General features: G+C 43.0%; 1 protein-coding gene and 1 pseudogene across 1 annotated transcript; one reads left to right on the top strand and one right to left on the bottom strand.

Moving 5' to 3' along the window:
* Nucleotides 1-8583: 8583 nt before the first annotated feature.
* Nucleotides 8584-16840, bottom strand: LOC134378861 (synaptonemal complex central element protein 1-like). The gene is made up of 13 exons (XM_063098183.1): nt 16771-16840; nt 13889-13951; nt 12838-12897; nt 12408-12482; nt 11702-11749; nt 11424-11478; nt 10624-10713; nt 10319-10382; nt 9469-9535; nt 9269-9392; nt 9089-9199; nt 8838-8929; nt 8584-8615 (listed from the first exon to the last, which is right to left on the bottom strand). The coding sequence occupies exons 1-13, from the start codon at nt 16838-16840 to the stop codon at nt 8584-8586; spliced, it is 951 nt and encodes a 316-aa protein (XP_062954253.1).
* A 738-nt stretch (nt 16841-17578) lies between these two features.
* Nucleotides 17579-18792, top strand: LOC134378563 (branched-chain-amino-acid aminotransferase, cytosolic-like; annotated as a pseudogene).
* Nucleotides 18793-23505: the final 4713 nt, after the last annotated feature.

Here is a 23505-nt window from a genome sequence, read left to right as displayed (position 1 = left end):
AAGCTATACTACAAAGCTATAATAACCAAAACAGTATGGTACTGGCATAAAAACAGACACACTGACCAATGGAATAGAATAGAGAATCCAGAAATCAACCCACACACTTACTGCCATCTGATCTTTGACAAAGGCACCAAGCCTATTCACTGGGGAAGGGACTGCCTCTTCAGCAAGTGGTGCTGGGATAACTGGATATCGATATGCAGGAGAATGAAACTAGATCCATACCTCTCACCGTATACTAAAATCAACTCAAAATGGATTAAGGATTTAAATATACACCCTGAGACAATAAAACTTCTTAAAGAAAACATAGGGGAAACACTTCAGGAAATAGGACTGGGCACAGACTTCATGAATACGACCTCAAAAGCACGGGCAACCAAAGGAAAAATAAACAAATGGGATTATATCAAACTAAAAAGCTTCTGCACAGCAAAAGAAACAATTAAAAGAGTTAAAAGACAACCAACAGAGTGGGAGAAAATATTTGCAAAATATGCATCTGACAAAGGATTAATATCCAGAATATATAAGGAACTCAAACAACTTTACAAGAAGAAAACTAGCAACCCAATTAAAAAATGAGCAAAAGAGCTAAGTAGGCATTTCTCTAAGGAAGATATCCAAATGGCCAACAGACATATGAAAAAATGCTCAACATCACTCAGCATCCGGGAAATGCAAATCAAAACCACATTGAGATACCATCTAACCCCAGTTAGGATGGCTAAAATCCAAAAGACTATGAACGATAAATGCTGGCGAGGCTGCAGAGAAAAAGGAACTCTCATACATTGTTGGTGGGACTGCAAAATGGTGCAGCCTCTATGGAAAATGGTATGGAGGTTCCTTAAACAATTGCAAATAGATCTACCATACGACCCAGCCATCCCACTGTTGGGAATATACCCAGAGGAATGGAAATCATCAAGTCGAAGGTATACCTGTTCCCCAATGTTCATCGCAGCACTCTTTACAATAGCCAAGAGTTGGAACCAGCCCAAATGCCCATCATCAGATGAGTGGATACGGAAAATGTGGTACATCTACACAATGGAATACTACTCAGCTATAAAAACGAATGAAATACTGCCATTTGCAACAACATGGATGGACCTCGAGAGAATTATATTAAGTGAAACAAGTCAGGCACAGAAAGAGAAATACCACATGTTCTCACTTATTGGTGGGAGCTAAAAATTAATATATAAATTCACACACACACATACACACATACACACACAAACCGGGGGGGGGGGGAAGAAGATATAACAACCACAATTATTTGAAGTTGATACAACAAGCAAACAGAAAGGACATTGTTGGGGGGAGGGGGGGAGGGAGAAGGGAGGGAGGTTTTGGTGATGGGGAGCATTAATCAGCTACAATGTATATCGACAAAATAAAATTTAAAAAAAAAAAAAAATGAAGTGATGTCACAATGTTGGTGATGTCAGAATGGCAGTGATGTCATTATGGTAGTGACGTCACAATGGTGGTGATGCCACAATGGAGGTGGCATCACAATGAAACTGATGTTACAATTTGGTGATGTCACAATTGTCGTGATTTCACATATGCAGTGGTGTCACAATTGTGGTGATGTCACAAATACAGAGATATCACAATGTTGGTGATGTCACAATGGCAGTGATGTCCAAATAGTGGGATGTCACAAAGATCATGATTTCATAGTGGTCGCAATGCAATAATGGCAGTGATGTCACAATAGTGCTGATGTCACAATTGAAGGGATGTCACAGACTTGGTGATATCACCATGGTGGTGATGACAGAACTGTGATATCAGAATTTTGAATAATCTGAATCATGGTGATGTCAGAATGGTGGTAAAACCATAATGGCCATGATGTCATGATGGTTGTGATGTTACAATTGCGATGACATTGGAATTATGGTGACATCACAATGGTGGAGATATCACAGTGGCGGTGATGTCACAATTTGGGGATGTCACAAGGGAAGAGATATCACAGAAGTGATGATTTCACAATGGTCGTGATGTCAGAATAGTAATATCAGAACTGGTATCAGATTGCTCTTGACATAATGATGGCGAAGTCAACATTGTGATCACATAAGAATTCTATTGATGTCTGAATTGTGGTGATATCCGAATAGTGGAAATGTCACTATTGTGGTGATGTCACAATATTGGTGATATCACAATGGCAGTGATGTCACTATTGTGGAGAGCTCATGATTGCTGTGATGTGACAATGCTAGCGATGTCACAATGGTGATAATGACACTATTGTGATATTAGAATTACGTTGATATCAGAATGGCAGTGAGGTCACAGTTGTCATGATGTCACAATGGTGGTGATGTCACAATGGAAGTGATGTTACAGTTGGCGTGATATCGCAATTGTGGTGAAGTTACAGTTGTGGTTATGTCACAAATGCAGTGCTGTCACAATGCTGGTGGTGTCAAAATGGTGGTGATGTCACAATGGAAGTGATGTTACAGTAGTGATGATGTCACAATGGAGGTGATGTCACAATGGTGGTGATATCACAAATACACTGGTCTCACAATGGTGGTGATGTCACACAGTGATGTCACAATGTTGGTGATGTCATTATGGTGGTGTGTCATGATGGCAGTGATATCACTCTTGTGGTGATATCACAAAGTCCGTGCTGTAACAATGGTAGGGATTTCACAATAATGTGGTTGTCACAATGTTGGAAATGTCATGATGGCGGTGATGTCAAAATGGTGGTGGTGTCACCTAGGTTATGATAAAAGAATGGTAGTGATATCAGAATTGTAGGGAGGACAGAGAGTTGATGATATCATAATAGTGGCGTTGTCACCATTGTGACAATATTAGAATCCTAGTGATGTCACAATTGTGATGATGTCACAATGGCAATGATATCACTATTGCAATGATGTCACAATGTTGGTGATGCCATAATGGTAGTGATTTTACAGTTGTGGTGATGTCACAATAGTCGTGACATCACAAAGGACGTGCTGTAACAATGGTGGGGATTTCACTATAACATGGATGTCACAATGTTGAAAATGTCACAATCGTAGTGCTCTCACCTAGGTTATGATAAAAAGGTAGTGATGTCATAATTGTACTGAGGACAGATTGTTGATGATATCATAATAGTGGCAATGTCACACTTGTGACCATATTAGAATCCTAGTGCTGTCACAATTGTGATGGTGTCACAATGGCAGTGATATCACAATGGTGGCGATGTCACAATGGAAGTGATGTTACCATTGTGGTAATGTCACAATGCTGGTGATGTCACAAATGCAGTGATGTCACAATGGTGGTGATGTTACTAACATAGTGATGTCACAATGTTCTTGATGTCACTATGGAAGTGATGTCATTATGATTGTGACATCACAATGGTGGTGATGTCACGATGGTAGTGATATCACTGTTGTGGTGATGTCACAATGGTTGTGATGTCACTAATGCCTCCTGGAGTTTGTGGTGACCCCCTCACTGCTCTCCCAACACCCCCATGGGCAGGAGGAGACCCAGTCCCCAAGGAAGGGGAGGAGCAAGTAGGGCAGTTTGGGGTTCAGGAGAGAACCTGAGGGGTGTGGCTGGGCACACAGATTGGGATGTCTTGGCTGGCAGGGAGATCACTTCCCACCTGCTACCCTACTGCCCCCAGGTCTCTGATACCAGTGCGCAGGGAGCACCATGCTGTCCTTTTCCACTCTAATTATATTATTTCCTTGTTTTGGGGGGGCAGTGGGGAGAGGTGCACGGGCAGTATAGTTTTCCCTTCTTATTCCAGTTTCCTAAAGTAGATGGCTAGCTTATGATTTCAGATCTTTCTTCTTTTTAAAATATAGATATTTACAGCTAAAAATTTCCTGCTAAGCCCTGTTTTAACTGCGTCACATTAGTTTTGGTATGCTGTTTCTGTTTTCATTCATCTCAAAATATATTTTAATTCCCCTTGCGATTTCTTCTATGACATGTGTGGGACCTTCTATGACTGTGTGGGAGTATGTTGTTTAATTTCCACATATTTTTGAACTTCTCAAATATCCTTGTTATTGATTTTCAGTTTAAATCCATTGTGGTTATGAAACATACTTTGTATTATTTCAGTCCTCTTAAATTTATTAAGGCTATTTTATGACCTAGCAAAAGGTTTCATCTGGTGAATGTTTTATGTGCATTTGAGCAGAACTGTCAACAGTGTCCAGGTCCCACTGCTCTCCGCTCAGAAACAAAAGACTCACCAGTCCCAAATGTTGATGTGAGGCAGGAAATTTATTATCAGATGTCTTAGGAGACAGGCTAGAACTGTATCTCTGTCTTAGGTTTTGAAGGGGGTTTATGTAAGACAAAAGAACAAAGGGAGAAGATAGTGAACAATGCAACAGGGATTGTGTCGGTGACTATGCACACCAGCATGTCTTAATCTTTGTCCTTGGGCTCAGTCCTGTGAGGCCTGGAGTTAGACTTGTTGACTCTGGCTTTTATCTCCTTTGAAGAGCATCTACAACCTTAAACAAGACAGTTAGTTTTGCAAGTCACTTAGTTATGGCCTTGCTTTATTACTCCTAAAAACTGCAATGATTTTGCATTGTTCAAACAGAGCTCTTTCCTCAGCATTAAGCTCTAACATGGCTGCCCATATGCTAAGCTAATATTTGTGATGATCTATCAGAACGTGTATTTTGTTGTTGGATGGCGTGATACACACACACACACACACACTCACACACACACATTTGTTAAGTCAACTTGTTTTGTAATGTTCAAACCTTCTGTATCCTTGTCAGTCTTTTGCCGAGCTGTTCTATCCATCATTGAAAGATGGATATTGACATCTCCAAATATTAATGAAGAACAGTTGACTTCTCCTTTAATTATTGTTTTTTAAAGAATTTAATGTGGGGCTTTTTTATTAGGTGCATATTTATCTATAATTGTTATGTTGTCCTGATAGATTGACTCTTTTATCATTAAAAACTGTTTCTCTTTATCTCTAGTAACATTTTTGTTTTAAAGTCTACTTTATCTGATAGTATGGACAGCCAGTATAGCTGTCTTGTAGTTCTATTTGCATGTATGTATATATTTCCATTGTTTAACTTTCAACTTGTTTGTATCTTTGATTTAAAGTGTTTATTCTGTATACAGTACATAGTTTGGTGTGGTTTTTTTTTCTAAAATCCAATATGACAGTCTATCTTTTGATTGGATTGTATAATCCTTTCACATTTAATATTATTCTTGGTGTGGTTGGATTTACATCAGCCTCTCTATTACTCTTAAATATCACTTTTAACAATTTTTACTTCCGTAAGTATCCATCTATGGATTTTGTGCACATTGTGGTGATTCCCTTGTCTTTGTCTATCATTGCAATATTATAGCTTCATAATACATGTTAGTGTCAGGTAATGTTAGTTACTCCCATTGCTCTAATAATTCAGAAGTTTTTTATTCATATATATATTTAATATATTCATATATAATATATATATATATATTTAACCTGAAGATCAATTTTAGAATTTTTGGTTTTGGTCCCTTCCATTAACAAAAAAAAAGCATGTTGAAATTTTGATGGGATAACATTATATTTATAGATTAATTTTGGGAAAATGATCATTATGAGTTTTCCTATCTACAAACATGGTATGTGTAATCAAGTCCTTTTATGTCCCTCTCTAAATTTGTATTTTCTCATAGATTTTACATATTTCTTCTTTAAAACATGCATGCATGTCATATATCATACACATGATGTCAATGTAAAAGTTATGCGGTGTTCATAGTAGTTGTTAAACTGGAATGTAAGACTTAGAAGTTGGCTGGTTCCAGGAACTGCTCCCCACACCTTCCCATTAATATCACCTCCTCTTGCCCCTTCCCCTTGGTTTCAGATGTTTGTGTCTTGGTATGTTATCATGGTAGCCATGTGTGTGCACTTCTCTAAGCCTGTGCCGTGGTGGGGGAGTATCATGTATCTTCAGTAGCCAAACAGTTTCCCACAATGGATATAACAACTTACTCTGCAACTGTAGTTCATGATAGTTTAATTTTTGCACATCTGTACTGATACTGTTTAATTTTCTCCATCTGATGTGGTTTTAGTTTGCATTTCTATAATTGTAAAATATGTTAAGCATGTTTCATGCTTATTGAACATTTAGAAATCTCCTATAAGGGGCTGTTACTGTCTCTTACCTACTTTTCTATTGGGGTCTCTTTCCTTATTAAAAAATGTTTGGTTACCTGTGAGGCAATTATTTTCTCTCCATTGCTTCTCTTTGTGCACTTTAATGATGTAATTTAATGAATAGAATTTTCATCTTAATGTAGTGATATTATATTTGTGAATATATTAATATTTATGAATATTTTCTTTCTTAATATTGTTTTAAGACTTTTAAAAGAAGCAATTCTCTTTCCTATAACAACTTCTGAGACTTTTACCATGTGCTTTTATATTTGGGTATTTATTACCTCTGGAAATGATTTATTGTGTGGTACAAAGAAAGGGTACAGTTTTTTGTTTGATCATTGTCCTAGAAGCTTTCATTGGAAAAGATGTCTTTTTTTTTTCTACTTCTCTACAGTTCAATTCTTGTCATTATCAAGTATGTAAAATGCAAGAGTCTTTTTAAGGGTTCTCTCTTTAGTTCCACTGGTCTATTTATTCATTTTAGTTCCAGTTCTGCACTCATTACTATAACTTTATAATACATGAGTGTCTGTGTTTGTTACAATTATATATATTCAATTTCATTTAAAAAAATATATTTCATTTTGCTGATCCTCTCTATGGCATGTATATTTTCAATACTTTTGCATTTTGTTCTTTTCTTGTAAGTTTCTTTTTTAAGATTTTCCTTTCCAACCTGAGATTGATGATTAGCTAATAAATTCTTTTTCTTTTTTATTTTACCTATTTAAGGCTGGATGTTTCATCTTAAGCTAGGCTTTAAATTCATCCAATTTTTAGCAGCTCTATTGAGGTAAAATTGACGTACAATAAACTGCATATATTTAGGTATATAATTTTATGATTTGACATAGGTACACACCCATGAGGCCATCACTACAATCAACGTAATGAACATATCCATTACCCCCAAAAGTTTCCTCATTCCCGTCTAATCCCTCCTTTCTGCTCCTCTTCACCACCCTTTAATAAACTTGCTTATATTGAGCAGAACATAACAGGAAAAACATCAAAACTATACCAGTCAATAACTGATCACAGAGGAAACACGCCGTGTAACCACCACCTAGGTCAAGAAATGGACCCCAGAAAGCCTCTTCAAGCCTCTTCCTCTCAGCATCCCCTCCATTTTCTCTAGTGGTAACTGCTATTTTTATATTCCAACTACAAAGGCCTTTTATCCATCAGTTGAACAGATCATTTGTTCTTTTGGTTATTGTGGTGAACCAACAGAAGCTGTAAAGTTCCTTCTAATCATAGGCTTACCTGAACTGCAGCTTTTAAATGTGATGTCTTGTGATGGGGTGATTGCCATTCAGTTCAATATATTTTCTAATCTCCACTTTATATGAGGGTTATTTTGTTAGGGCATTGCCAGTTCATATATAACACAGGTGTGATTAACCCCATCTCAGCTAGAAAACTATGTCAAGTTTTAGGCTTATTGCCTCAGGTCTGGTCTCAGACTGACTGAAGAATTTCCTTCCGCTGCCATGTTCTTCCATTCTATGGAAAACCATGCTGTCCACCCCCTGGGAACCTGGGCAGGCCTCTCTCCAACCCCACTGTGTCACTGGCCTACCTGGTGGGGGAGCCTGTCAAGAGAAGGAATCTCTTTGTCCTCAATTCAGTGTATCTGGACCCAGGAGATGCAGACTTTGATTTTCATCATTGGCCTTAATTGGGTCGATGCATTTTGGTGGATTTGAAACCTGTCTCAGGTGCACACACTTTAATTCCTTGTTGATGACTCCTTGCACACTGAGAATTTCCAACATATTAAATTCCTGTAAACAACAGTCTTAATTATATGTTTTGTGTCCATGAGAGCTCAAACTACATGCAGCCTCAAATTACATTTCTTTTTCTCAGCTAACCAGTGGGGACTACAGCACGAACTGACTGGTTTGGGACCCTAGCTCATTGATCCTTCTTTAAAAAAAAAAAATGTCTGTGTAGTCCAAGCCTATATAATGGAATTGAAATCATCTTAGGGTGGGTTTCAGACCCTTTGGGCCCATTGAGAAAGGGTCTCATCCCTGCATCCCTCTGTCTGGGGACCCAGAACAGCTTGTCAGATCCTACAGATGAAGAGTCCAGAGACCAGGAGGCTGGGGAAACATTTATTGAGCACCTGCAGTGCAACTTTGGCCCAGGCCAAGGGTCAGTCAGGCCAAGGCATCACGCGGTCTCAAAGTCCTGGGAGTCTTGGACCTGGCCCCTCCCCCTCCCAAGCACAGACTCAACTGAGGCGAGTTGTGCCAAAATAGCACCTTTATTTCCCGAAGCCCCTTGGGAGAAGGTTGGGGGTGGGGAGTGTCTTCCTGGCCTAACAGGGCATCAGGTCCTACTCAGTGGGCAGCTCAGGGTCTTCCTCTTCTTGGACTCCTAGGAACTTGGGACTGGCCTGTGGGTGGACAGGGTCCAAAGTAGGGATCTCCACACATCCCTGTGCCCACACCATTCCTTCCTGCCCCTCCCCACCACCACCATGCGTCCATGCCTTTGCCTTGGCTGTGTCCCTTCCCCATAGACCATCCCAGAGGATTCCCAGATCCCTCCTTCCCCCAGCCTCCTCCAGGAGCTGTCTCTGCTCCCTGCCACCTGAGTCCCAGGCTCACTGCCTTTCTTGGGCTGGCCCCTTCCTCTTGCTTGCTCTGGCCTTGGGCAGGAACCTGCATCCCATGCTTTTCCAGTTCCTCCTTCAGCCTGGATGGGAAGGGGTGGGGTAGGAGGGTGAGATGGAGGAAGGAAGAGGGGGTGGAGGAGAGACAAAAGGGTGTGAATAAACACAGAGACAGAAGGGAGAAGTAGTTCCCTCAGCCACCTTCCTGGGGAGGGGCTGGGAGACAGGGATTCTGTACCCACCTCTGTCGCATCTGCTGCAGCTGCTGGCACTTCTGCTGCAGCTGCTGATGGTGCTGGGCAGCAGCTGCCAGGAGCTCCTCAGCCTTCTTGTTCTCCTCTTGGAACAGCTGCCTGGGGGCCCAGTGGCAGGGTCAGCATAGGCCACTCCTTCCCCCAGCCCCCTCCACCTCCACATCTTACACTGCTGCTGCCGCCTCCTGGCTACGGAGAAAGAGCCCGTCAGCGATGGTGGAGGTGCCCTCAGCCCTGCACAGGGAGCACAGCTGATGCTTCACATCCTCCAGCTTCACTTCGAGCAACTTCTCTGCAGCACGAGAGGGTGAATGAGTAAGTGAGGGCAGGTAGGTCAAATAAGGGCCACCATCCTCCTCTGGCCTCACCTTCTTTGAGTAGCTGCTCCTTACTGCTGTCCAGGGCACAAATCTCCCTCACCAGCTGCTCTGGCTTCTAAGAGGGGCAGAAAGGAGGCCAGTCCACACCTCCAGGCTTCCCCCATGTCTCAGAGAAGCCCACCAGGATCCAGTCATTTACTCACTCACCGTGCCTCACTTCCTACTTCTCTGCCTCTTGGTGCACCCAGCCACAGTCTAGACTCAGGGCCTTGGTACTGGCCATTCCCTCCCCCTTATCCTCTCTCACCCCAGATACAGTGCTGCACTGGGTAGGCTCATAGGATTGTTAGTGTTCAGGAATTTTGCAAGCACTGAAATCGGCCATGGAGTGTTTGCAACAGAGAAACCTGCAAATTCTTCAAACCCAGGATGTTATCTGGAGAGTGAACAGCACAGCTGCAGCTGTTCCCTTTTGGTGGCCTCACTGACCCCTTCCCTGCTGACATTCATTCTCTTTTCTTGTTTGGTGCCTGGGATCCCTTGGGGGCAAACACGGGATGCTTTGATCTGCACTATCTCCCCTGTGCCTGTGATGATCCCAGATACCCATGGATGTCTTCAGTGGATGACTTGACCTTAGCTTTGTCAGGTTTCCTCCTGACCACTGACCAGATGGATCAGCAGGGGTTGGGGGACAAGATTGGCAATGAGGACACTGGGTGGCTATGAGAGCACAAACAATGGACTGGATTCAGGGTGATGGTGACATTAAGACCATCAGGGCTTGCTCAGGAACTGGGTGTGGCAGGTGAGAAGAAAAGGCCTGAGGATGACCCTGCAGTTGGGCCTGGTGCTGCAAGGAAGATGAAGGTGGTAGTAGTAGCTTCAAGTAACTCACATGGAATTCCCAGAGGTCCTTGTGCTGGGCCATCAGATCCTCCAGATGCTCCTCAAAATCCAACCTAGGGACCAACCACACAGGTATGAGGGGCCATGGGCTGAGACCTCCACCACACAGCCTGGCTCAGGATGGGGTCTTCATGCATATACTTGGGGCTCTGCCCATGCTGTTTCACTGGGAGCACCTCCACCACCTTGACCTTCCCATGTTCAGCTCGGCCAGCTCCTCCTCTAATGCCCATCCCTGGTAGTGCACCACCCACAGCCCACCTGAGCTCCCCAGGCCTCGGGTGCTGGGGTTACCTCAGCTGCCTCTGTTTGTTCTTCTCTTCCTCGATCTTGGAATTCAGGGCAGAGATTCTCTCCTTGCACTCCTGCAACATGCTGTGCTTCCTGGGAAGGGGCAAGGCAGCCCTCTCAGCTGTGTTCTCTGAATGAGTCCCCAGGAGGGGAAAAGGTAGGGCTTCTGGCTCCCTCTGTTGAGGGCCATTCTCTCCCTCTGCACTGAGGTCCTTCTCTGTAGTGTGTGTGTGCTGGGGAGATGGGGGGATGACGTGAGCACACGACCCCTGGAAGCATCCTTGTGAGGTTTAGGGAGATCAACATGGACATATTCAAGTGCACATGCACACATGTATTAATATCATCTGATCTTCCCAAATACTTCCATCTTCCAGTCTTAGGGTATGCCAAGGCTTGGGGCTGCTGGTCAAAACATGAGCTAGATAAGCCTTTAGGAAGCAGACAGATGAGGGGATGGAAGGTTAAGGGATGAATGGAGAGAGAATGGACAGGTGGTCAGCTCGATGCCTAAATGAACAGGCAGGTGAGTGAATCTACAGCAAGGAGCCAGGTGACAAAGAATAAAAGACACATGATAGAAACTGGCTGAAGAAACTGAATTGAGAACAATGTAGCAAATCAGTGGTTATCCCAGTGAGTGAGAGTTACCCTCAGCACTACTGCCGAGGGCAGAAGACACTCTTTGGCCTCTCAATGTAGAGGGAGAGAATGGGAGCTGTGGGCTGAGACACATCTCCCTTCCTCTCTGCTGGGCCAGAATGAAGGGGCAGGCAGAGCCAGGCTTGGCTGCAAGCTCACACCTCTGTGCCTCAGTCTCCTTCTCCTGGCAGTGCAGCCGCAGGATCCTTAGGGTCTCTGCAGAGAGAGAAATAGGGCCCTGTGAGAGTCTGTCTAACATCAGGTTTGGGCATAGGGAACAGGACCAGATCATGTCCGGTCAGTGGACACCACCAGTCCAACAGAAGCCACAGGAGGGACTAAGCTGAGGCAGGTTTCAAAGACCTCAGCTGCTATAGGGAGAGTGGGCTTCTACAGGGTGGCACAGGCAAAAGCCTGGAGACAGAGGAGCTGCCAATACCTTGTTTTTTGCTCAAGATCTCCTTCAGGCGTACTTTCTCTCCATGCACTGGAAAACACAACACGTTCAGTAATCAGGGACTGCCCAGTGAACCTGCAGGGATAGGGCTTGCCCATGGTCACATGGAAGGTTGGGTATAGCCCTGCCCCGAACCCCAATGTGGACCCCATGAAGTGAGCCCCCTTCTTTCTGGTGCCCACTCTCTGAAAGCTGACATTTACAAAGTATGGCTGTGAGGATCCTGTGGGATGCTCATGCTTTTACATCGAGGGGAGAGAAAACATAAAGATACTGCTTGAAATGGGATAAGTGCTGTGAAGAAATATATCAAGCAAGAAGGGGCATGTGACCAGGTGGGGTAGGATGTCATCTTCAGATGGGATGACTGGGCACAGCCTCTGTGAGAAGGGGACATTCAAGCTCACAGCTGAATGATGACATGAGGCAAGAAGAACCTGTATTATCTTGGGGGAACACACAGCAGCCTGGCAGAGGCCCTGAGGTGGGAGTGTGCTTGGAGGGTGTTTTCAGAACACTTTGACCAGCAGAGGAAACTGGTAGAACATGAGGCTGGAGAGGGGAAGGGCCCTTGGCCCTTTTAAGGAATATTGGAGTACTGGGTTAGGGGATGCTACATGTCTGGAATACTGGGCTGAGGGAGGCTGGAGGCATGTGGGGGCCTCTGGGTGGCCCCTGGCTTGCTTACGTGTGTCCAGTTCCTTCTGCAGGGCCTCCCAGACAGCCCGGGCCTCTCCCAGCTCTTCACTGGCTTTCCTTTTTGCTTCACCAAAGAGCAGAAGGACAGACATTGTGTGAGTACAGCCTACACCCACACTATTCCCTTGCAAACAATGACATTTCACATTTGTCTTCAAACAAACCTAGAGGAGCCCAGATTTTACAGAGCAGGAAATGAGGATTTCAGAGTCCAGGCCCTTCTTGCCAAGCTCAGCTGGCAGCAGAGCCAGGCTATGGCAGTTTTATGAAGAAGGGTCCTGTACCTAATTTAATGCTCTGTTGTTGCTGTGGTGAATATCTAGCAGTTCTTGCACCAGGGACCCTGTATTTTCATTTTGCACTGGGCCTGGCAAATCCTGTAGCTGTTTCTGGCTGGCAGCCAGGGTACCTGAGCTCACCTTCCTGAACCTCATTAATCTGGTTAATCAGGACTTCAACCAGGGGCTCCAGGCTTCCTCCTGCAGGGAGGAAAAGAGGTTGGTTGCTGACAGAGTAGGCAGAGTAGGGTGGGCGCCAGCCTTGTGCCTCTGCTGCTTTTATTCAACACAAATCTATTGAACGCTCCCTGCTAGCAGGTGCTGTGTTGGGGCCCTCATGAAGCTCACATTCTGGTGCGGTCAGGGGGACGAGGAACAGAAAAAAAGAGATGCAAAGTCAAGTTATGGTAACTTTGGTCAAGAGAAATAAAGAAGGGCAAGGGGTTAAAGAGAGAAGGAGTGTTAGAATAAATAAGCTCTGGTGTGCTACTGCACAGAGAGGTGATTACAATTAACAACATCATATGGTATATTTCGAAACAAGCTAGTAGAGAGGATTTTGAATTTTCTTACAACAAAGAAACAATAAATGTTTGAGATAATGGAAATGCTAAATGCCCTGATTACATAATGTGTATATATTTGTATCTAAACATCTCACTGTACCCCATAAATACGTACCATTATCATATGTTAATTGAAAAAGAGAAAGAAAAAGGGCGAAGGAATGGGAAGTGTGAAAGAGTGAAGATGTGGGAAGGCGTCTTGAGGGCCCCAAATCAAGTGAGGGGGCAGGCCCTGCAGCTCTTTGGTTGGAGGAGGAAGGCAGTCAGCACAGAGGCCTGCCCTGAGTGGGAACTGGCTGGGAGGGGCCTGGTAAGCAAGTGAGGAGTAGCAGGAAGTGAGGTGGAAGGAAGGCAGGTGAAGGTGAAAACTTCGAGATCTAACACAGTATAGTGGGAGCCAAAGGGGTGACCAGCAAGGTACTCAGGACAGGGTTTGGGGAAAATATTTTGCTTTCTATCCCCTTATACTTCTTTAATTTAGAACCATTTTTAGTTCAAGGAATTCAATTTTAAAAGAGAAAAAATGGAATTTCCCAAGGTTGTGAATTGTGGGGCCTAGAACTGAACCCACATCTGCTTGACCCCAAACCTCAGGCTAAGCCTCAGATACAGAGGAGACATGTGACCTTTCTGTAACCTTTTCACCATTTCCACCAAGTCTTCAATTTTCTGTGAGGATGTGTCCAGCCCTGAGGAGACAAAACCAAACATTTCAGAATCCAGTAGGGTGAGAGACCAGAGGAAGGATCTGACCGGCCTAGGCTGGGACTGAGGTGAGCTGAGGGCAGGTCTCCAGCCAGAGTGGTGCCCCAGCTCCTTGTCCTGAGGTGGACAGTACTCAAAAGACAGGTTTCCCCTCCAGACTGAAATGGCAACGTAAGTATTCCCTTCATAAAACTCAGGGTGAGGACAGGGGTGTACTCTCACTGCTAATGCTGTTCGAAGTTAGGTTGGTCAAAAGCTGGTAATCTAATAATGCAAGGAAAAAGAAGGGTATAAAAAACTGGAAATGAGGAGTCGGAAATCACTAACTGGCAGGTGGAATAATCAATTATAAAGTTCTACAGAATCTTAAAACTGCAACGACTAATAAGAAAATATAAGATGTCTTGCTAAAATATATATAAACACAAATAGCTTTCCTATATACAATCGATACTGGTTCTGAAGCCTCCCTGTAAAATAATATTACATATGAATTTTTATAATCATTATAGGCACCTAATTTTACTATTTATGGCATTAAAATCACAATAAAGGTAACCAGATATCAGGAGCCACCTGATGTAAAAAGACAATATCACCGATTATATACTCTTGCCAAAAAAATGAAGCTAATACTCATTAAACCTCTAGATCTCAATACAAATTCAGAGGAAATACAGGGATAGAGCAACATGTTCAGTGGCACGTGGGGATGCAATTAGCAAAATTCAGACTGGAAAACTCCATGGGCAAAACAACCCATTTTGTTTAACAAATACATTCCAAAGGTAATAAAAGATAGAAAGATCCTTACAGACTAAAAGGGCTTTATGAGACATATCAACCAATCTCAATGAATGATCCATAATTGGTTCTTGATTCAAACAAAAACAGTAAAAAATATTGATGACAAGTTCGGCAAAATTTGAAAATTAACAAAATATTTGATGAAGTAATTACTGTTGTTGTTATATAGATGTGATGATGGTATTACTTTTCTGAAAAGCACTTATTTTCTAGAGATATACATGGAAATATTTATGGATGATATGTGAGATGCTTTAAAATGAAATAATGGAGTGTGTCGTAGGAGGGGTGATGATTAAAGAATAAGTAAGATTGTCCAAGAGTTGATCATTGTTAAAGCTGGAGATGGGTTCATGAAGTGATTATATTTTATTCCCTCCTTTTGTACATGCTTAAATTTTTTCATAATAAAAAGTTTTTTAAATCAATAAGTCAATATAGAGAAGGTAAACAATTGGTCGTTGCCATATAAGAGTTGAGAAAAGGAGAGAACAGTTAACAGAAAATTACATAAATGGCCATAAGTACTTGAAAATATGTACTACCTCAGTTATAATTAAAGAAATGCAAATTAACATATTGCACCTAGCAGACTGGTAACACTTGCTAAGTCTGATAATGCCCAGTGTTTGTGACAGTGTGCGGAAACAGGCCCTCATATCTGACAGAGACTGAGGAAACCGATACAGTTTTTTAGAAGGCAATTTGGCTATATCAACATTTCGAAGATATAATTCCAATTCTAGAAATTTAACCAGATATCCTTGGTGAAGTATGCAAACGGCATGTTTGAAGACGAAGCACCTACTATGAGCTCATCAATGTGTGCTTCCAAAATTCCTGTGCTGAAATCCTAACTCCTAGTGTGATGGTATTGGGGTCAGAGGCCTTTGGGAGGGGACTGAGTTTTGGGGGTAGAGCCCTCAGGAATGGGATCAGTGCCCTTACAAAGGAGAACCAGAGCGCTCCCTAGCGATTTCCACCGTGACAGGACACAGCGGGAGGACGAAAGTCTACGACCCAGAGAGCGACCCTCGCCGCTCACTCACTCTGCCAGCACCTGATCTTGGACGTCCTACCTCCGGAACCGTGAGAAATGAGCTTTTGCGGCTTATAAGCCACTCAGTGTACGGTCATTCCTTACAGAAGCCCGCACTGACTCACGCATTGGTGAAGTCGATTAGGCTTTTTTGAGGAACTTGAAGGTGGGACCCGAAAGCATGGCAGTGGCACTCAATGAAGGGGTATATACGCATCTTTGCGTTCACGTCCTCTCTGTCCTTGGCCCAGGGCCACCACTGGTGGCCACACCCTGCTCCGAGCTCGCTTTTCCGTGCCGAGCTGACTTCGTGTTGGAACCTCCAGTGTTACAGGTGCGCGGTGTGGATCCAGCCCGCGCTGACGTGGGCGGGTCTGCAGGATCCGGCGTCTTCGCGGATGTCCCGGCCGCAGTCCCCACCGTGTCGCTGGAGCCTGCAGACCGCTCGGCACCGCAGGAGCAGCCTGAGGGGAGGCGGCCGGGCGGCTGGCGTTTCTCCTCCGTGCCTGCTGCGGTCCTGGGCCTGTGACCCCGCGTCAGGCCGCCCGTCCTCCCCGGCGATGGCGGAGAGGGAGCCCCGCCGCGGGCCTCGCAGCGGGCCGGGCGCCCGGGCTCATCGAGGGGTCCAGCTCGGACCGCGGACCAGCCCGGTCCCACCACGGACGTGAGGGGTCACTAAGGTCCTCAGCTCTGGGAGCGCCGGGAAAACGTCCTGTTCTGTTTAAGAGGCGCGTGTGGGCGTTCTCGGGAAGGAAACGGAATGACCGACACCGACAGGACGTGGAGCAAATCAGGCGCGACAGAAACGTGCGACAGGGTGAACCATGCGGCGGGTGGGACCGTCACGCCCTCGTCCCTGCGACAAACCCTCAACCCACCTTCCCGCCTCGCCCCGCCCTGCCCGCCGGGAGAGCTCCGCCCCGTCCCCGCCTGTCCTCGCCGCCCTCCCGCCGCTACCTCCAGCCGCCTCGGCCCGGTCCGCGGCTCCCGCGGGCTCCGCAGTCGAGAGCGCTGCTCTCGCCGCCATTTCCTCTCAGCCGCAAGGGCGGAGCCTGTGGCGCCTCGACGGCTGATTGGACCAAACCTCGCTGGGGGCGGGGCGCTGCGCGCCTGCGCACTGCTCTCTCGTCTGTCTGCTTGGAGGCAAGTAACGTTTCTGGGGGCGCGCGGAATGTCCAGCTCCCCTGCCCATCAGCTAGTGCGCATGCTTAAAGCTGCCCGGCCGGCCAATCCAGCCGAGAAAGCAAGGGTCACGTGCAGCCTTCCAAGCTTGCGATTGGCCGGTTGAGCGGTCACCTGCTCATGTGTAAAGGTTGCCAAGGGGCGCTCCTACTGACGTGGGTGGGTGGCGGCAAGTGCGCATGTGCTGGGCTGTGGGGACCGCTGCTTGAGTCCGGTCTCTGCCATTATCCTGACTTCGCTCCGTAAGAGTGTCCCCGCCTCCGGGAGCAGCGATTGGGAGCTCGGCCATCACTGACCGAAGCTGAGTGACCTGCGGGCCGCGCCGGCAGGAGCTGACCGACCCCACCCGATTCACGAGCTCAGAAACCTACGCAGAGGGTTAGGGGTTAGTGATTAAGGGACAGGGTTAGAGTCAGGGTTAGGGTCGGGGTCGTGGTCAGGGTCAGGGTCACAGAGTCAGAGTAAGTGTCAGGGTTACAGGGTCAGAGGGTCGGGGTCAGGATCAGGGTTAGGGTTAGGGCCACACAGGGGTTAGGGTTAGAGTTAGGGTTGGGGTTAGGTTTAGGGGTCAGGGTTAGACCCAAATACGCTGGTTTTCAGAACTGTGTTCACGGATCACATGTTGACAGAGGAGTGGTCCTCAGAGTTTGGGTGGGAGAAAACTCATATCAAGCCTCTTTATTTTTTTATTTTTATTATTTTTTTATTTTTTTGTCTTTTTCGTGACCGGCACTCAGCCAGTGAGTGCACCGGCCATTCCCATATAGGATCCGAACCCGCGGAGGGAGCGTCGCCGCGCTCCCAGCACAGCACTCTCCCGAGTGCGCCACGGCTCGGCCCATATCAAGCCTCTTTAAAACCTCTCGTTGCATCCTGCATCATAGGCTTTCCACTACTCAGTGGAGTGATCTCCTTAGATCATTGAAGTCATTTTGAGGTGTAGATAATAAAATTTGACTCTTGCAGCCCAACCTCAGTATGTATAGAAAACACTAATCTTCTGTGTGGGCAACTTTGCTGGTATTTTACAAAGAAGAATTTTTAGGGTGTATTCAACAGCTTGTGGAAACAAGTCAAGAATGGGTCCCATATTTAATGCCTGCTCATCTACGTATTTGTCCTACATTCATTTGAACTAAACCTTCTCTTTAGTCAATAAGCCTATCAAACAAAGCCTGCTTTTTCTCATCTTGAGCCCAGTGGAGCCTTGTTTTTCAAGGGGAACCTTTAATCTGGCGTCCCCGTGGGCCAATCCAGATAATATAAGAGCCTGGGAAGTTGGAACTGGGGACTGCAAGATGAAAGGGAATTACAGCTCATTTCTTTTGCCCAATGTGAAGCAATGGACAATGGGTGACAGTAAGGTTCTGTGGCTCTCTGGGAAGGATAACCAGATAACTGAACTTAGAACTATAAATCTTTTTCTTTACTAGATAAATAAAGATGGAGAAGAGAAACTGGCACCTCCCCCATGAGATGGCATCATTCTTCCGGGAGGGAAGGAAGTGCATTCAGGACCTGGCACACAAGTGGGTGAATCTAAGGTTTCAGAGAGGCACCTTACGATGGGTGACCTGACAACTGCCCTGGAGGGGAGCAGAGTGAGGGAGATGTACAGAGTGAGGCTCTGGTACAGCCTGTGTTGTTCATCTAGTTTCTGATATACTGTATAAGGGTGAGAAGATACATATTCCAAGTATGGAGAATGGTCTTAAGCTTGCAAGCTGTATCCTGGGCAAATTGACTGATATCCCATACAGAAGAGGAGAAATTGACTAGACAATTGTATTAGCCTGAATAAAAACTACAGCATATGAACTGTATACTGTTGGGACAGATTGTTGCATTTGAATTGCAATAGATTTTTTTGGCTACCTGTTACTAGTTGTGCATAATGCAGTTTGTATTATCAGTGTGTTACAAGGGTCATTGATTCCTCATGCCAAAGAAAATGAATTGCAATCATCAGATAAAATGAAGTCTCTTGAAATAATCGCTCTCTTTGTGGTCATATACCAACTGCTTATGTAGATAGGTTCATTTGTTTCCATTTGCTTTTATTTATTTTTAAATTTTATTTATTCATTTATGTATTTTTTATTCATTAAAACATAATTGGTTGTACACATCTGTGGTACACTGTTGAATATCAATACCTGTGTACAATATGTGATGCTCAAATCAGAATAATTCATGTATTCAACATTACACAATGTAAGGGTTAGGGTTAGGGTTAGGGTTAGGGTCAGGATTAGGGGTTAATGGTTAGGGTTAGGGGTTAGTGGTTAAGGTTGGTGTTTGGCTTAGGGGTTAGGAGGTTGGGTTTTGGGGTGTGGGTTAGGGGTTAAAGGTTAGTGGTGAGGGGTGAGGGGTTAGAAGGTTAGGTGAAAAAAATTGAGGATCAAATAAATGGAATCATATTCCATGTTCATGGGTTGGCAGAACTAACAACATCAAAATGTCCATTTTACCCAAAGCAACCTACTCATTCAATTCAATTCCTATCAAAATACCAATGGCATTCTTTACAGAAATAGAACAAACAGTCTTAAAATGTGTATGAGACCACAGAAGATCTCATGTTTCTAAAGCAGTACTGAACCAAAAGAAAAAAATTGGAGGCATTTCTATTCCTGACTTCAAAATATTCTATAAAGCTATACTAACCAAAACAGCATGGTACTGGCCTAAACACAGACAAATAGACCAATGGAACAGAATAGAGAGTCCAGAAGTAAACCCACGCTCTCATAGCCAACTTATTTTCAGCAATAGTTTCAAGAATATACACTGGGGAAAGGACAGCCTCTTCAGTAAATGGTGCTGGGAAAACTGGATATTGAGATGTAGAATATGGAAACTAGACCCCTATCACCATACATAAAAATCAACTCAAAATGGACTATAGACCTAAATTTAAGACCTGAAACTATGAAACTGCTAGAAGAAACTACTAGTGAAAACAGTAAAAAATGGGAGTGGGCAGTGGGTTTTTGGGTGATCCTACGAAGTCACAGGCGACTAAGCAAAATACACAAAAGGGATTACATCAAACTGAAGAGCTTCTGGACAGCAAGGGATACTATCAACAAACTGAAGAGACAACCTACAGATTGGGAGAAAGTATTTGCGATCTACACATTAGAGAAGGGACTAATATCCAGACTATATAAGGAACTTAACAGCAAAACAATAATAATAATAACAACAATAACCCAATTGAAAAATGGCCAAAGGACATGAAAAAACATTTCTCAAAAGAAGACATACAAATGGCCAAAAAGCCAAAAAGCACCATCTGCATGAAAAAATTTTAATGCAAATGAAAACCACGAGATTTCATCTCACCCCAGTTATAATGGCTGCTATGAACAAAACAAAATAAATGCTGGAAAGAATGCAGACAAAAGGGAACTATTTTACACCATTGATGGGAATGTAAATTGGCACAGTCATTGTGGAAAACAGAATGGAGATTCCTCAGAGAACTAAAAATAGATCTGCCTTATGGTACAGCTATCTCACTGCTGGGTTTATACTTAAAGGAAATGCAATCACTGTATCAAACAGACACCTGCACTCTTATGTTCACTGCAGTGCTATTCACAATAGCCAAGAGATGGAATCAGCCTAAGTGCCCATTGACAGACAAGTGGACTAAAAAAACTGTGGTATAAATACACAATAGAATAAATACTATTCAGCTATAAAAAGAAATGATATCCTATCCTTTGCAGCAACATGGATGGAACAGGAAACCATCATGTTACGTGAAGTAAGTCAGACACAGAATGCCACATAATCTCACTTATATGTGGAATCTAAAAAAAAAAAAAGTCGTTCTCATAGAAGTAGAGAGAAGAATAATGATTATCAGAGGCCAGGAGGGGAGAGGGGTGGATGGAGGAGAAGACGTGGACTAATGGGTACGAAACCACGCTAAATAACCTAAGTGGGAATTGTGCGGTGTATGCATGTACTGAAACAACACACTGTACCCCACAAATATGTACAAGTAAATGTTAAAATTTAAAAAAAGTGTTCATATACAAGATAAATACTAAGTAACAATGAAAATATTCATCACCACTACAGAAAGCTTCTGGAAACACTAATGCAAATAAAGAATTCGCTTTAAGCACAGAGAAGAAAGGAGACCCACGTGATTTCTATGAACAAATAATAGTAAAATCCACTCTTAAGTAGAAATGTATACTATGTTGTACTTATTATTTACTCGTTCATTTATTTGTTTATGTATAACATACTTATATATTTTGCATTAATATATTAAAACAAAAGTGAATATTAAAAAAATGTAAAATATACCTATCCTTGGTTATGTAAATCAAATCTTACTTTCTGAATGGCAAACCAATTCCTTATAATCGGGAAGGATTTGGAGAAACTTCTACTAAATAAATTTTTTTAGAGGGTCAGCCACAAAATGAGCATTTAATTAAAATAAATACAAGCATGCACTTTCTTTAGCCTACTGAAATATCAATTCTTTAATTCCCCATTAAGTAAAAGCAAAACTCTGATTATATGCCTTCAAATCATTTGAAGATGTGAAAACACCATCTGCATTTCAGCCTAGTTCAAAGACAGTAAAGAAATTTCTTCTTCCAACTCAAAGCATGGTTAGGAGAAGGACATCTGATAGAAGTGGTGATGCCAATCTAACCAATGTAAAAATACAAAGTGCTTCTAGCAATATTTGGGTACATATAATTTGGCAAGAAAGTTTTATAAACCTAAGATTTGAAAAATAGAACCTATAAGCTCCAACAGAAAAAGCTTCATTTGCAATTGAAAAAAATTTTTGTAGAAAAATGTCCTTCCAAAAAGAGACAAAAATGACTTTTATTTCCCAAGAGAACTAATAAATAAATTTGTAAACAAAATTACAGTCACTACAAATTGCTTTCAACAATTCCATTGCTTCTTCATTTGACCAGCTGAAAATCAAAATTCTTTCAGGTTATAAATATAACTTTTTATAACTCTGTTATTACTTACTGAGAACGGAGAAAGGGGGCCAATCTTGTGGCCACAGTGTCGAACAGCCTCGCTGATGAGGCAGGGCTGGATGGCTTGGCTGGGAGCCTCAACACCACAGGCCTGCTCTGTGACAGAAAAACACACAAATTGTCACTAAATCAAAAACACACAATAGAACTACAGTGCATACAATATGAAAATAAACCTTTATAAAATGGTTCATTTTTTCTCTTAGGATGCACATCACTGCTGCCACGTACCACATCTCTAAACAAAAAAAGTTCCATGAACTAATCAAAGATAACTTTTACATGACCCCTTCCTGGCAGACCTACTAAATGCAATTTTTATGTCCACAATTTTTCATGTAAGCCTGCATGTCAAGGTACAAAAGAATACAGCCACTTGTGTGCAGATGAAAAGTGTCAAGGGAGCTTGTTGAAAGAACTGGAAGAAGCTATTTGTTTTAGAAAGATATAAACATTTATTATTATAAATGTTTCTTGGGAGCTTTTTGGGCATATTTCCGAAATAACTTGAGGGTCATCAATTTAAAACTAAAAATGTAAACTTGCTATACATTTACTTATGATACCAGGGACTGTCATAAAAGACCATTTCAACTCGGTTCCTAATTTTCTAGGTATCCCCAAACAAAACAAAAACAAAAACTTTGTATTCTCATCTGCCTCATTTGTAAAAGGCAGGTTTGAAAGGACAAAAAGACACAAGAAATTGAAAGATAATTTGCGATGAGGGTATGAATACCAACTCAACAAATGGTAGATGTGTGTGCATGTAACATGATTTTTCAAAAAAATTAAAATGCTCAATAGAGGCAGGATAGTCTCATGGTTTGTTACAAGCTCTGGCTTCCCAACTACCTAGAGTCCAGATCCCAGCCCTATCAGTTACTAACACTCTCAAGTTACACGATATCTCTAGGCCTCAGTTTCCTCATCTGTAAATTGATATAAAAATTATAACTGCTTTCTATAATTGCTGTGAAAATTTAATGAGTCAAAATATATGAACTACTTCGAACAGTGCCTGACACATGTTAGCTATTAATAGTATTAGGTTATTATTTAAATTAAGGATTAAAAAGGAGCCTCCATGTTCTTTAAATGATAAGCTAAGTGACTTTAAAGCACAGTAGGTACCAGATAACAGGTTATTAACCTTAAAGAATCAAGAGAAAGGAATATTCACCATGGGCATTACTATAACTGTAGTCTAAAAGTCATTCATAATCATATAACTAACAGTATTTGTTTTTCTGATAATTACTACAATTTTTATGGATTAGTATAATTTTACTCTCGGAATTCTTTGTGGGAAATACAACTCTGGATAGCAACCTCTACGGATAGCAATTTCATTTATCGTGCAAGTGTATTACACGGGGCAAAACAATATATACGAGGGTACTTCAGAGAGTTTGCGGGAAAATCGAATTAAAATATAATGTGAATCTTTCCATGAACTTTTTGAACTACTCTTATA

The sequence above is a fragment of the Cynocephalus volans genome, chromosome 5, assembly GCF_027409185.1.
Source record: "Cynocephalus volans isolate mCynVol1 chromosome 5, mCynVol1.pri, whole genome shotgun sequence".
NCBI lineage: Eukaryota > Metazoa > Chordata > Mammalia > Dermoptera > Cynocephalidae > Cynocephalus > Cynocephalus volans.
The sequence above is the reverse complement of the archived record's forward strand: the minus strand, read 5'-3'. Positions and strand labels throughout refer to the sequence as shown.

What these genes read in the sequence shown, in the direction of transcription:
- LOC134378861 (XM_063098183.1), bottom strand. Translation starts at nt 16,840, where the DNA reads ATGGCGGCGAGAGCAGCGCTCTCGACTGCGGAGCCCGCGGGAGCCGCG. An exon ending in AAGGAGACTGAGGCACAGAG is followed by an intron (nt 10,714 to 11,423) that starts GTGTGAGCTTGC and finishes GCCCCTTCCCAG; the next exon opens with GAAGCACAGCATGTTGCAGG. An exon ending in GGAGCAGCTACTCAAAGAAG is followed by an intron (nt 9,393 to 9,468) that starts GTGAGGCCAGAG and finishes CTCGTGCTGCAG; the next exon opens with AGAAGTTGCTCGAAGTGAAG.